This window comes from Neurospora crassa, linkage group II, assembly GCF_000182925.2.
Source record: "Neurospora crassa OR74A linkage group II, whole genome shotgun sequence".
Lineage (NCBI taxonomy): Eukaryota > Fungi > Ascomycota > Sordariomycetes > Sordariales > Sordariaceae > Neurospora > Neurospora crassa.
The window spans coordinates 3,238,173-3,249,793 of record NC_026502.1 but is presented as its reverse complement, the minus strand read 5'-3'; the positions used below and the strand labels follow the sequence as shown (position 1 = coordinate 3,249,793).

The 11,621-nt window shown below is 47.7% G+C and overlaps 3 protein-coding genes across 3 annotated transcripts; 2 read left to right on the top strand and 1 right to left on the bottom strand.

Moving 5' to 3' along the window:
- The first annotated feature begins 4,180 nt into the window (after positions 1–4,180).
- On the top strand, positions 4,181–6,040 carry NCU01504 (calcineurin binding protein). Its single transcript, XM_951860.3, has one exon. The coding sequence runs from the start codon at positions 4,567–4,569 to the stop codon at positions 5,512–5,514; it is 948 nt and encodes a 315-aa protein (XP_956953.1). The 5' UTR covers positions 4,181–4,566; the 3' UTR covers positions 5,515–6,040.
- A 213-nt stretch (positions 6,041–6,253) lies between these two features.
- Positions 6,254–7,835, bottom strand: NCU01505 (hypothetical protein; the record flags this gene model as incomplete). Its single annotated transcript, XM_951861.3, has 4 exons — positions 6,254–6,529; positions 6,591–7,112; positions 7,184–7,331; positions 7,453–7,835. The coding sequence occupies 4 exons, from the start codon at positions 7,833–7,835 to the stop codon at positions 6,254–6,256; spliced, it is 1,329 nt and encodes a 442-aa protein (XP_956954.3).
- A 949-nt stretch (positions 7,836–8,784) lies between these two features.
- On the top strand, positions 8,785–10,152 carry NCU01506 (hypothetical protein). The gene has a single exon (XM_951862.2). The coding sequence runs from the start codon at positions 8,989–8,991 to the stop codon at positions 9,976–9,978; it is 990 nt and encodes a 329-aa protein (XP_956955.1). The 5' UTR covers positions 8,785–8,988; the 3' UTR covers positions 9,979–10,152.
- Positions 10,153–11,621: the final 1,469 nt, after the last annotated feature.

Below are 11,621 nucleotides of genomic sequence, written 5' to 3'. Positions count from 1 at the left end.
CCTGGTATAAGTTCGTTAATTGCCTCGCTTTTTTTTCGCCATAAAGGTACTGTACACTACAGGGCTCAAGTTTGAGGAGGACTCCAATTGAATCGAATGGAGTTGTAAAAGAGAGAGTATGAAAGTCATTGGGAATGTTATCAAGTGCTACCAGGTCTAGGGAGGTACCTAGTGTACTGTAGCTGTTCAAGGTTGTTGTTGGAAGAAGAAGAAAGAGGGGGAAAAGGGGGCTGTGCAAAAAGAGAGCGGAGTAGTGTTCTTTTCAGTTCACTGGGTTACTACTTACTGTCCGTCCCAACTTTGGGGTACCCGTAGTGTAGTGTTGTCTGGAGAAATCTCCTCATCGATCGGAAGAGAGAGAGAGAGAAATCTCATCTGGGTACATTCTAGACACTAACCTGTTTCTGTTGGTGTTGCCCAAATGACTACACTTTGTGTCTTGGATTATCATCATATGGCAACCGGGATGTCTTGTCTTAGTTGTAGTACGTGTAGTCGTTGGAATTGTCTAGCCCCAGAGCAGAGCCCTCTGACTACGCCCAACAGTGAAGGCTGAGTAAAAAAAAAATCGAGAAAATAGGGGGGTCTTTCGGGGGGCAATTATAGCGGTGGATTCAGTTATTGGGCTGGGATATGGACTATGGGGTTTTACAGGCTTTGATGGACTGAGAGGGAGTGGCTTTGTGGTCTTGTTCAATATTTGCCCGCTCATCCCATACTATCACATGAGAGAACAGCCCAAGGGAAGACTTCCATGGGGCTGGCTGGTAATGTGGAGATTGCACGTGTGCTGAATGATAGGAATCCAATTGCGAAGCCAAGTCTGAGCCTCAGGAGCCTCAACATTGGCATCCAATGTCCCACAATCAGGAGTTGGTTGTTGACAGGCAAAACCTGGAACCTCGTCATCAGCGTGCTGCCCTGAGCATGGCGGCGGAGATGAGGTTGAGATTTGAGCTTGAATGATGATATGGAATGTTAGCAATATACAGGGGTTACCGCTGTTGATGAAGACTCATCCTAAGTATCCACTAACAGCTGCAGATTGGGAGCCCTCCCTTAGCAGGCACTGCTGTGCAAACGGGGGGGATATGCAGTGCACCGCAACGCTATCCCACATTCCCATCAGATCCCCTAGCAAATGCGCAGCAACCATGTTAGTGCACCACAGCCAAGTATCAAGCTGCGACGAAGACTGAGACGCACGCCGGGCAATCCGAACAACAAAGACTCAGCAAGTTGAGTGAAGATCCGGATGGGCGCCGAGTCCAGAACAGGTACCGTTGAGGCTGTGCAAAACATGTCTGCAACTTCCCAGTGCAATTCGTTGTAGGATACTAGGGTGTTTGAATTGGTCTGGGCGTCTCCGAACCTCCATACCATTTTCCCTTCCGGGGGCGGAGGGAGGCGTCTCGCTGATGAGACTTTCACAGCACGAAGTGGCGAGGAGGTTACGACCGGATGTCTACCTAAGGTACACTACCATAGAATGTCTGGACGGCTCGGATCAAAGAAAAGACAAACAACTCGTTCTTGCGAGATGGCCCGGGACGCGCGAGATTTAGCTTGGCACACTTCAGATCCAATGCTTCAGTTGATGACCAAGACGAACAATTGGCGAACACATGTCACCCCCTCTGGAGAGACGTGCTCAGCCATCCAACCAGCATCCATCACCATCCAGTGAACCCCATCTTTCAGGGCGGCTTTGCTGGCCTTACCAGGTACCTCCCCCGTCCGAGCCCCCCCGCCGCCCCCCCTGTACGGCGATTCCATCCTCCCCATCCCAGCGGGTGATCACCTACCTCTACAGTAGAAACCCCTGCTCGTGCATGCACCTGATAATGCATAACACCCTCTAAATGCTAGCAACTGCCAGTCCGCAATTATTTAGTATGGGCAAGTGCTAAAATGCATATTTGCACATCTGGCGGCCCGCTAAATTAGTAGATATACAGTTTGACGGTCCTTGACAGCCCTTAACAGCCCTGACAGCCCCCCCAACAGGTGGCACTTCTGGTCCAATTTCTAATCTAACAGGTATAGTAAGACTGCCAAAATTCCCGATTTTTTACTAAATTAACCACCATATTACACTATATTAGGTAAATTATAATATTACTAGGGTATTAGCATATATAAGTAATTAAAATCCCCTCCCTTTATTGCCTTTAAAAGTCCTATCGCTAATAAATTTACTATATAGTAACTTCCTTAAAAAATTATAGCGTATAGTAGAAAGAAGGCGCCCCCCAAACGCTACGAACTTACAAATTAAAAATCCCTTATATAAATATAAAAACTCCTATTTTAAAAGTAGTTCTACAACAAAATTCCCCACCCTAACCAAAGTACTACCGCCTTATAAATTAAATAGAAATAAGATCTCTCCTTCCTACAATATATAATCTCGTATTATTTTAATAAGAAATTCAACCTACAATTTAATAATTTCGACTCTTAATAATTATAAGCTTCCTACATACATAAGGGAGAATAGCTAATTTTAGAGTACTTACTCTATTAGTAGTAAATCGGTATTGAAATTCGGGGATTTAATACCTTTATCGAAATTCTATAGTAAAAAATTAGGGATTTATAGCTTTAATACCTAAAAGCCCGAAACAATAAACTAACGAACTCCTATATAGTACTATACTTTAGCAAAAAATAGTATACCCTCTTTCACCGCCGGTACAATCTCTTTAAGAATACTTTCGCTAATAAAGCTATTTCTATACCTATTAAAGATCCCTATATGCTTAAATAAATAATTAAACTACGAAATTTCGTAGCGAACTTCCTACGGGGTAACCAATACAATATAAATAAAACTAGGCTCTTCTAACGCTATACTCCAAACTTCGGTTTATCCAATTAAATTAAACCTAGTACCAAACGTAATAAATTATATATATCTCTTACCTTTACAACGAACAATACCAATAACAATTAATTTAAAATATAGGTAATAGGCAAGGTAAAGGTACTTTATACTTTAAAGTAATTTAATTACAATACTACTAGAATAGTATAGAAGTATAATAAAAAGGTATAGATAATAAGTATAATTATAGTAAAATAGTTATAATCCTTTTATACTTATTATAACCGCAAAAAGCCTAGTTAACGGATTATACTTATCCTTAATAATTTTTCTAATTATCAAATAAATTTAACTTTAGTGCCTTCCCCTTCTATTATTACAATTATATACCTACCCCCCAACGTTACATCTATATATTAACCTATAAATTAGGGTATTATTAATTCCTTTAAATTATACTACTATTATTACTATTTTAAATAACTATACCTTAAAGTTAGTAATAAAGGGTAGGACCCCTTTAAAGAAATAAACTTACGGTATACCTTTAATTGGGTTTTGAATACTTAATATAATAGAATTAAAAGATAGACTATTATTAATTGCTAAAAGAAGTTTACTATATTGGGCCTAAAGGAGAGTTTGGACCTTCGTAGCTTCCTCGAAAATAGGCCGGATAACTTTAAAAAGGTTTTTAAGAAGGTAATAACGAGGGTTAAAGAGAGGATAGATTTAGTTAATTTTATAAATTCTATTAATAAAGACGAGGTACCTAGTAAACCTATTATTATAGAGGAAGTATTTAATTACGTTGTAAATAATTAATTAATTAAAACTTAAAATATTTATACTACTAAAAACAAAGAGGACAATAGAGAATTTATTCTACCTCCTATTATTAGCGCTAAGGAGGTAGTACTAAATATTGTTGATTTATTTAATTGGGTAGTTAAAAAGGATATACTTGATTTTAATAACGTATAGGTATTTAGAAGAATAAAAAGGAAGGTGGAAGTATACGTTATATTACGTATTAAATAGACTACTCTTCTAGACTTTTATAAGGGGAAGTATATTAATTTAAGTAAAGAAGGTGATTACCCGGATCCCTAAATGTGTAAATAGCTTTAAATTTATCCTATTTTGGAAGGATTCTGGTGATTCTGGTCGATTTATGGTGGTAATTATAGCTAGTCTTGGCATAGGAATGTAAATGCATGGGCCCTCTAAATGCATGGGAAATGGCTGCCCGGATTACATGCACGAACAGAGGTTTCTACTGTACTGTAATTCACACGGGCGGCATGCACGCCCCCGCCGGGCGCCTCTTCCGTTTCACCGCAGAGGGCATTCAAACGTCGGGTGCCTTGCATTCCTAGAGGTAGGTGGCTGCCCTACTATGCCCGTACACGCACGCCGACTCCGCTGTGCCGCTGCTGCTGTTATCGCCAACGATTCTTAAACTGCGTGCTTGCCTTCCATTCTGTTCCTCCAACAACCCGACCTTCCGTTTTCGATCATCAACCATCACCGCAAATATAAACACATCGCGGATACCCATCCAACTCTCTCCTGCCTTTTCTCCTCAATAACTCGAGCTTTTCTCCTACCATACTACATACACCACTATCTGTAACCCATCACCTAGTGCGCCCAACTCGAGCACTGAATAGCCAAGTCCCCCCGCCGCTATTACATCAACAGCTTCTAACCACCACAACACAATCACAACCATCACGATGGAGCCCCAACAACAACAGCAACAACAGCAACAAGTGCCCAGCGAGCAGTCGCTCCAGCAGTCCCCCGATCTCCGCCCTGCTTCCCTCTCGCGATCCTCCACCGGCCGCTCCTCGAGGAAAGGCTCGTCTCTCAGCCTCGATCTCTCCAACCTTCCTCCTCTCAGCCAGCCCACGCCGCCTTCCAACACGCTCATCTTCACAAACATCAACTCGCTCGACGTCTTCTCCGCCGACAACCTCCAGACCATCCGCGACCTCATCAGCCAAACGGCACCCATCTTCGCCTGGTCGCCGCTCAAGTCTTTCCGCCGCATCATCGTCACCTTCTTTGACGAGCAAGCCGCTATTGCCGTCCGCTCCGTCTGGGACGGTGAGGCCATCCTTGGCGAGCGCTGCCGCGTCTACTTTGGTCAGCCCACCCCCATCGACGTATCCGCCGCCGACAAGCATCTGGCTCTGCCCGATGCCGGCAAGCTCTTCTTCATCAGCCCGCCCCCGAGCCCTCCCCACGACTGGGAGCAGCGCATGGAGGATGCTCCCAACACCATGGTGCACGCCGAGGATCTCGCCGAGGCCCTTGCCAAGCTGAGGCACCACAACAACCCCAACGGCATCGATGCCGATGTCAAGGCCCCCGTTTCCCCGGCTTCCGATGGCGGCAGCAGCAGCAGGCCCGGTGCCGGTGGCGACTTCAAGGAGGGTGCGAGGAAGAACAGGAGTCGTAGCTCGACGCTCATCTTCCAGCCTGAGAAGAAGGCTCAGACTAGCAATGGCAAGGCTAACGGCCCGGCAGTCGACTTGCCTTGTGTCACCGTCGACGATATGACGGATGAGGCGGATGCCGATGGCGATATCGACATGAGCCCTGTGTCGGACTCGCCCAGGACGAGACCTATCTTTGCGCATACCGCGAGGCCGCCCGTCGAGTTGATGCATTATGCTTGAGCGAGCGGATCAGCAACTTCTTTCTTTTCTTTTCAAACTCTCTTTGAACGATTCTAATCATATCTTATCCACCTTTTTGTAACGCAAGGAAGGGATCAGTCACATAATCGGATGTCAAGGTTGGCGGGCGTGGGCGTTTAGGGGTTGGTGTTACCGGATGTACTGGACGAGCAACATATTCTTCACCATTACCAGCATTCGCACAAAGTGGATGGGGTCAGAGGAAGGCAAGTCACGGGCGTTATCAAAGCATGTTTGCATATTTGTAAAGGGTAAACAAAAATTGGGTTTGCAAGATTTCATCCGGTCTCTAGTCTGGAGCATAGGTCTCATGGACTGAGAGCATTTGATAGTACACAAATACAGTCAAACTAGTGCATAGCTATCAACTCTAGCATGTAAACATTTATGCTGTTCTATAGTGACATGACAGGTGTGCTTGGCGGACAACCGACTATGGCTCTAGCTATCTCTTCCACCTTTCGTTGGTAGATTAGATTATCCCGCAAGTTCATCACCATTTCCCTGATATCATGATCATGAACCTGAGTTTTGACAACGTCGTCGATTCCCAACAATGATATGCAAAACCCAGCAATACGCCAATCCAAAGGGCCCCAGCCTAGACCATCATCGACGAAACAACAACCCTTTAACTCCAACACAGACAAGGTACCCCAGAACTGTACTCGCAACCAAAAACGCCTTAAAACTCCTAAACTCAGAGCCACCATTCCTGCTAGCAATCCAGTCCCTCCAACCCGTTCTTCTTCTTCCCCTTCCCACCTCCTCCCTCCTCCCCACCCCTCTCAGAGCCCGTATACTTTTCCCATTCCGGCACCCACTCAAACCCAAACCCCGCCTCCTTCCCACCTGCCATCTCAACAACCACGCTCCTCCTCATCCACCTTCTCACCCTCTTATACCTTTCCTCCCCAGTAACAACTTCTTCAGTCCCATCATTCTGGGGTCCACCACCCCATGACGGGACCCATTTCAACAAAAGATAATGCGCCTGCCTTGAATAACAAAACACCATGAAAAACAAACACTGACTGATAACCAACATGGTATACCACACTCCCGGCTTCGGGATATGCAAGGCTTTGCACAGACTGGAGCCGTTCAACCAGTACGCCTGCGCCCGCAAGAACGACTCGGAGCTGCGCAGGGGTGGCTGGTTCGCCAAGGAGGCGATGATGTTGTTGGCCAGCACGGCGGACGTCTCGCTGGGATGGCTGAGTTCCGAAAAGCACGATTGACTCCATCACCACCTTGGCCTCCTGGGCGCCTCCGAAGGGTATGATGATTTTCTGCTGCCCATGCCCACCGGAAGAAGAGGGTAAAGTGATGGTGATGGTGTCGGGCACGCCAATCAGATAAGCGACGTACCGCCACAAGGCCAAGTAATCCTCGATCTCTGGTGAGGTCAAAAAGATGCCTTGACGGGGTAGGCCCATCCAGATGAGGGCCGAGGAAAAGGAGGCAATGGTGGCGATGCTGTCTAGGTCGTTGATTGGGATTCCCCATTTTTGCGTGAGTCCCAGTACCCTCTTTCTCCTCTTCCTCCTTTTCCTCCTTTTCCTCCATTCCCATCCCTATCATCCCGAGCAGCCAACCCCAAAGTCATGATCCTCCTCCTCCTCACCATCCCATGCAAAAACCTCACTCGGACCGTACTTTTCCACCCCCTTCCCCCATCACTACCACTTTCGTCACCCCAATGATTACCACCACCACCACCACCACTAGGGTCCATAGACCCCACCCCCTCAGTAACATCCAAAATATGCTGAAACGTCTCCAGTAATCTCCGTCTAGCCACTCGCGTCCCGAACCCCCCCTGTTCTTGCTAGTGTCTCGACCACACGCGCTGAAGCCATCCCCCCCCCCAAGAGAGAATGGAAAGTCAAGGAAGTGATGGCGGGCCCGACGTACCGGTAAAAGACCGCTTGGCCGCGCACGATGGACGGGTAGGAGACCCAGGCGGGGATGGTGGTTAGGTGTGTCCAGAGGGTGGAGAGGGAGGGAGAGGAGGGGTGGTGGGTTAGGAGGAGGTGGAGGAAGTCGATGGGTTGGTAGTGGTGCAGGGGGCATTGATGGCTATTTTGGGAAGGGGAGGACTTGGATGAGGAGGAGGAAGAGGAGGAGGAAGAGAGAAGTCCGAGGGCGTCGATTTCGTCTAGACAGTCATCGGTCAGTTTGTCGTAGGAGAGGGTGAGAGGGTGGAGGTCGGTGGAAGTGAGGTGGGAAGGGGTCCAGTTGAAGGTGTAGCCCCAGATGTTCTTGCGGTTGGGGTTGTTGTTGTTGTTGGAGCACATGTTGAGGTAGGTGTCTTCTTGTAGGTTTCAATGGAAACTATGGGTTACTTTCTGAACAAGACTTTAAAAGTGTAAAATCGAGATGTGAACAGTAAGCCGGAGTCGTGATCAGATGGTGGTTCGAAGCTCTTTAAGCAGAGACTCAAGTTGTGACAATTTCGAGGAGACATTTTCCCACTTGGAAGCTTGACTAGGCGAACTTGTCTGTCTCTGTTGGCACTGAGAACCCGGAACCAGTGAGAGAAATCCGACAAGATAAGTGGCAGAATTGTTTTAACTTTGGCCTCGTTGGGATGAGATCAATATGATATCAAATACCAAGAACTGTTTGGGGCAACAGGTCGTTTTTCTCGGTGAGGTCTTCACTGTTGATAGTCGGGACTGCGATGTCCACGTCGATGTAGGGTAGAAGAGCCGGAGTAGAATAAGTTGTTTTGGCAACTACTTTGTCTGTTAACCAGTAACGGTAAGCTGTACTATGCAGATATTCACTTGACATGTATCCCCGCTCCAAGTTATGGTTGTATGCCGTGGAGCAATGATGGTTGAGGGATTCATTGATGCCATCTTCCCCACATTTTGGTGATCTCAAGGGAAGACATCCCAGCATGGCCCGAGGCCAGATGCAGTCCACGGTCCTCTTGTGTTATGGTGAGGAGTTGAAGCCATCAACATAAAATTGAAGAGTGTCAGCGGTCTTGGTTGAGACGATCACGACAGCTTCAAGCTTGAGGTTACACAAAGTAAACGATGCTAGAAACTGTCAGCAACCAGGGCAGAGTTGACGCAGTGAGGCGTTACTGATAAGACTTATACTAGATAAGGAAAACGGGGCGCTGGTGGGGCGCCAGTGCTAGGGAGACCGATGCACGCTAACAAAATGCCCCATAAGGATGAGTTTCAGTGGGCAGGCAACTTGAAGCAAGGCCTCTGGCGTCCGAGGACCCTGGGGAAATTTTTCGAAAACCGCCAACGTCGATATCTTATCATCGTTTCAAGTTCCTTGTCGCCATCATTTGGACAATTTCCAGAACCGCAAGACTTGAAGCCATCACGTTCACCTCAGGCTCTTCTCCCATCGAGCCGCCATCAATTTGACTAGCCAAACAATCACTTTTACCTTTTCCTCAATATTACTGCCCGTCATATCACAATGAGTTGCTCTTGCAACACCGCCGCGCTGCGGATCTTTGTGCGAAACGTCGCCAACATCCAAGTACCCTCATCTCAACAAGTCACCCCAAGAGCGCTTCCTGGCTTCCGCCGGCAAATGACTACATCTCTACCTTTTCATACACGATCTCTACACACAACGCGCGCTGCCCGAAGCGATTCCACAGAGGCTGTCTCCGAGGAGACATCAACGGCCACAGAGAAACCGAAAGCCCCAAAACTGCTCTTCCGAAAAACCCATGCTCCTGCCAACCCGAACTGGATGGGAGAGCAGCCTCCAAGACGTCAAGACCACAAGCCTCGAGAGCTGAAAAAAGCCAGGCGAGACCACGGAGCGCACGCATCGCAAGAAGAAGGAGACCACACAGAGCCTACAAAGAAGAAGAACAGGTGGAGAGACCTACCAGAAGAGGAGCGTCGAGAACTCTATGCCAAAATGGGCAAAGAGATGCCCGACGAGGCCGAGAGGCAAGCGCGGAAGCAAGAGCAACAGCAGCAAAAACTGAGGGCGTCACTCGAGGAGCCCAAAAAGCACAACCCGGCCCACCCCAGGCGAGAGAGCTGGCAACACCAGAAGAACGCTTTGAAAGAAAAGTTCCCTGAGGGCTGGAAGCCGCTCAAGAAGCTGTCGCCCGACGCGCTGGAGGGCATTCGGGCGCTGCATAAGCAGTTCCCCGAGGAGTACACGACCGAAGTGCTGTCCAACAAGTTCCAGGTGTCGCCCGAGGCGATCCGCAGGATCCTCAAGAGCAAGTGGCGGCCGGACCCGGAAGAGGAGATTGAGCGCCAGGAGAGGTGGTTCAAGCGTGGAAAGCAGATTTGGCAGAGGTATGCCGAGTTGGGCGTGAAGCCGCCCAAGAAGTGGCGGGAACAAGGCATTAGACCGAATAAATACTGGAAGGAAGGGGAGGAGAAGACGTTCAAGGATCGCCAGATTGCGAATGTCAAGCTGCATCGGAGCTTGTTGTGAGAAGGGGAGTCCATTTCCTCGCTCTACTATTTACCTGCTCTTGGGTATGAAACGAAAGAACTTGGTTTTGGCGGCGTGGCAGCAAGCAATCAGATCACCGCTCAATACCCAAGCTACGACCGACTGTAATAATAGGAAAAAAAAAAAAAAAAAAAAAAAAGGAATCGTCTTTCAGTCATGATCTGACATTATGGCAGAGCAAAATCACGGGATAGACTTGATCATCCACTGCAGCAAAAGGAAGCTAACCATCCACTCGTCTATATTTGAACGTACCAATCCCACTGGAGATAGCTGCACATAACAAGTCATGAACGAATGCGGCTCGTCCAGCCACGTGGTCAGGACATGCGGAACACTTGCACAGCACACACAGCGAACCCTTTGAGCGGTCAAATCGTCTGTGCTTGAAATAGAAGCTTGGTCGGATTTCATCGGCGCGTTCGGCGGAAAAAGAGTAATCAGGCTGGATGGCGGGGGGAGTAGGTAGTCCACATGCTCAGCAGTCAGACGGAGCTTCGGCCTCCCGACTTGCGATGAAGATACCCTCTCAAATGATGACTGCTGTAAGACATATCGGAACTATCCTATCTTGGCAACCGAGAAACTATCTATGATCGAGCTGGATAGGCTGGAACCAACGATGCGACGGACGACGACGACGACGACGACAACGACGCCACAGCAAAGTAAGCCATCCGGTCCCGGTGGTACTTTCTTTCACGCTTCTTGCGCTTTCGTCATTATTATTATTATCATTATTATTCCCTGTCCGTCATCAACGCCCACGGACGTAATCGTACATTACGTGGCCTTCCATCGACTTCCTACCTTAGTGTAGATTTTCTGCATTGACTTAAGTACTGCGGCCCGACGGAAGAAGAAAAAAACAGCCATGAGAACGCCATGGGTTTGACACGTTGGGACATGGAGTGAAGATTTTGGGGGGGGGGGGGATTGGATGGCTCACACTCGTCCGACATTTGACACCGTATCTTGTGTACGGATCTCTCTGTCTGGTCTGCTTATGTATGTGGATCTCAGCCGCAGCCGAAGCTTTAGTATAGTGTAGGGTTCATCCGTCGTCAGTCAATGTATATCGGTGGTACATAGTGGTGGTGATGGTGGTGGTGTGGTTGTTTCTCGGCTCGGCTCAAGTCTCTCCCCAACCCAAGTCTCGCCCCTCGTCGTGTCCGTCCGTGCCCAGACAACTAACACAAGGCCTGGACAGCACGTTTTTTTTTTTTTTGTAATCCTCTATATTCACCTTCCAGTGCACCTGTGATGCCAAATTTGGAAACTTCCACCTCTTATTCTTCTTCTTCTTCTTCTTCTTCTTCTCCTTTCTGGCGAAGGCGTGCTAACGTAAGGATACTCCGTTCCTGTTCACATGCCTAAGGTAGGTATGTAGGTAAGTATTTTTAAACACGGGGACATCTAGTGTAATCCTACACTACACTGATGGCGAATGAAGATGATGTGCCCTCATGACCATCTGATCTTTCTAACCCTTTCCTACCTCGGAAGAAAAAAAAAGAACAAGAGCAAAAGGGAAAAGACTGGGTCGACTTTTGGCCATGTGGGGACATACTGTGGGAAAGGGAAAAAAAAAAACATTGATGCGACAGGTTTCACGACACCGG

What these genes read in the sequence shown, in the direction of transcription:
- NCU01504 (XM_951860.3), top strand. Translation starts at nt 4,567, where the DNA reads ATGGAGCCCCAACAACAACAGCAACAACAGCAACAAGTGCCCAGCGAG.
- NCU01506 (XM_951862.2), top strand. Translation starts at nt 8,989, where the DNA reads ATGAGTTGCTCTTGCAACACCGCCGCGCTGCGGATCTTTGTGCGAAAC.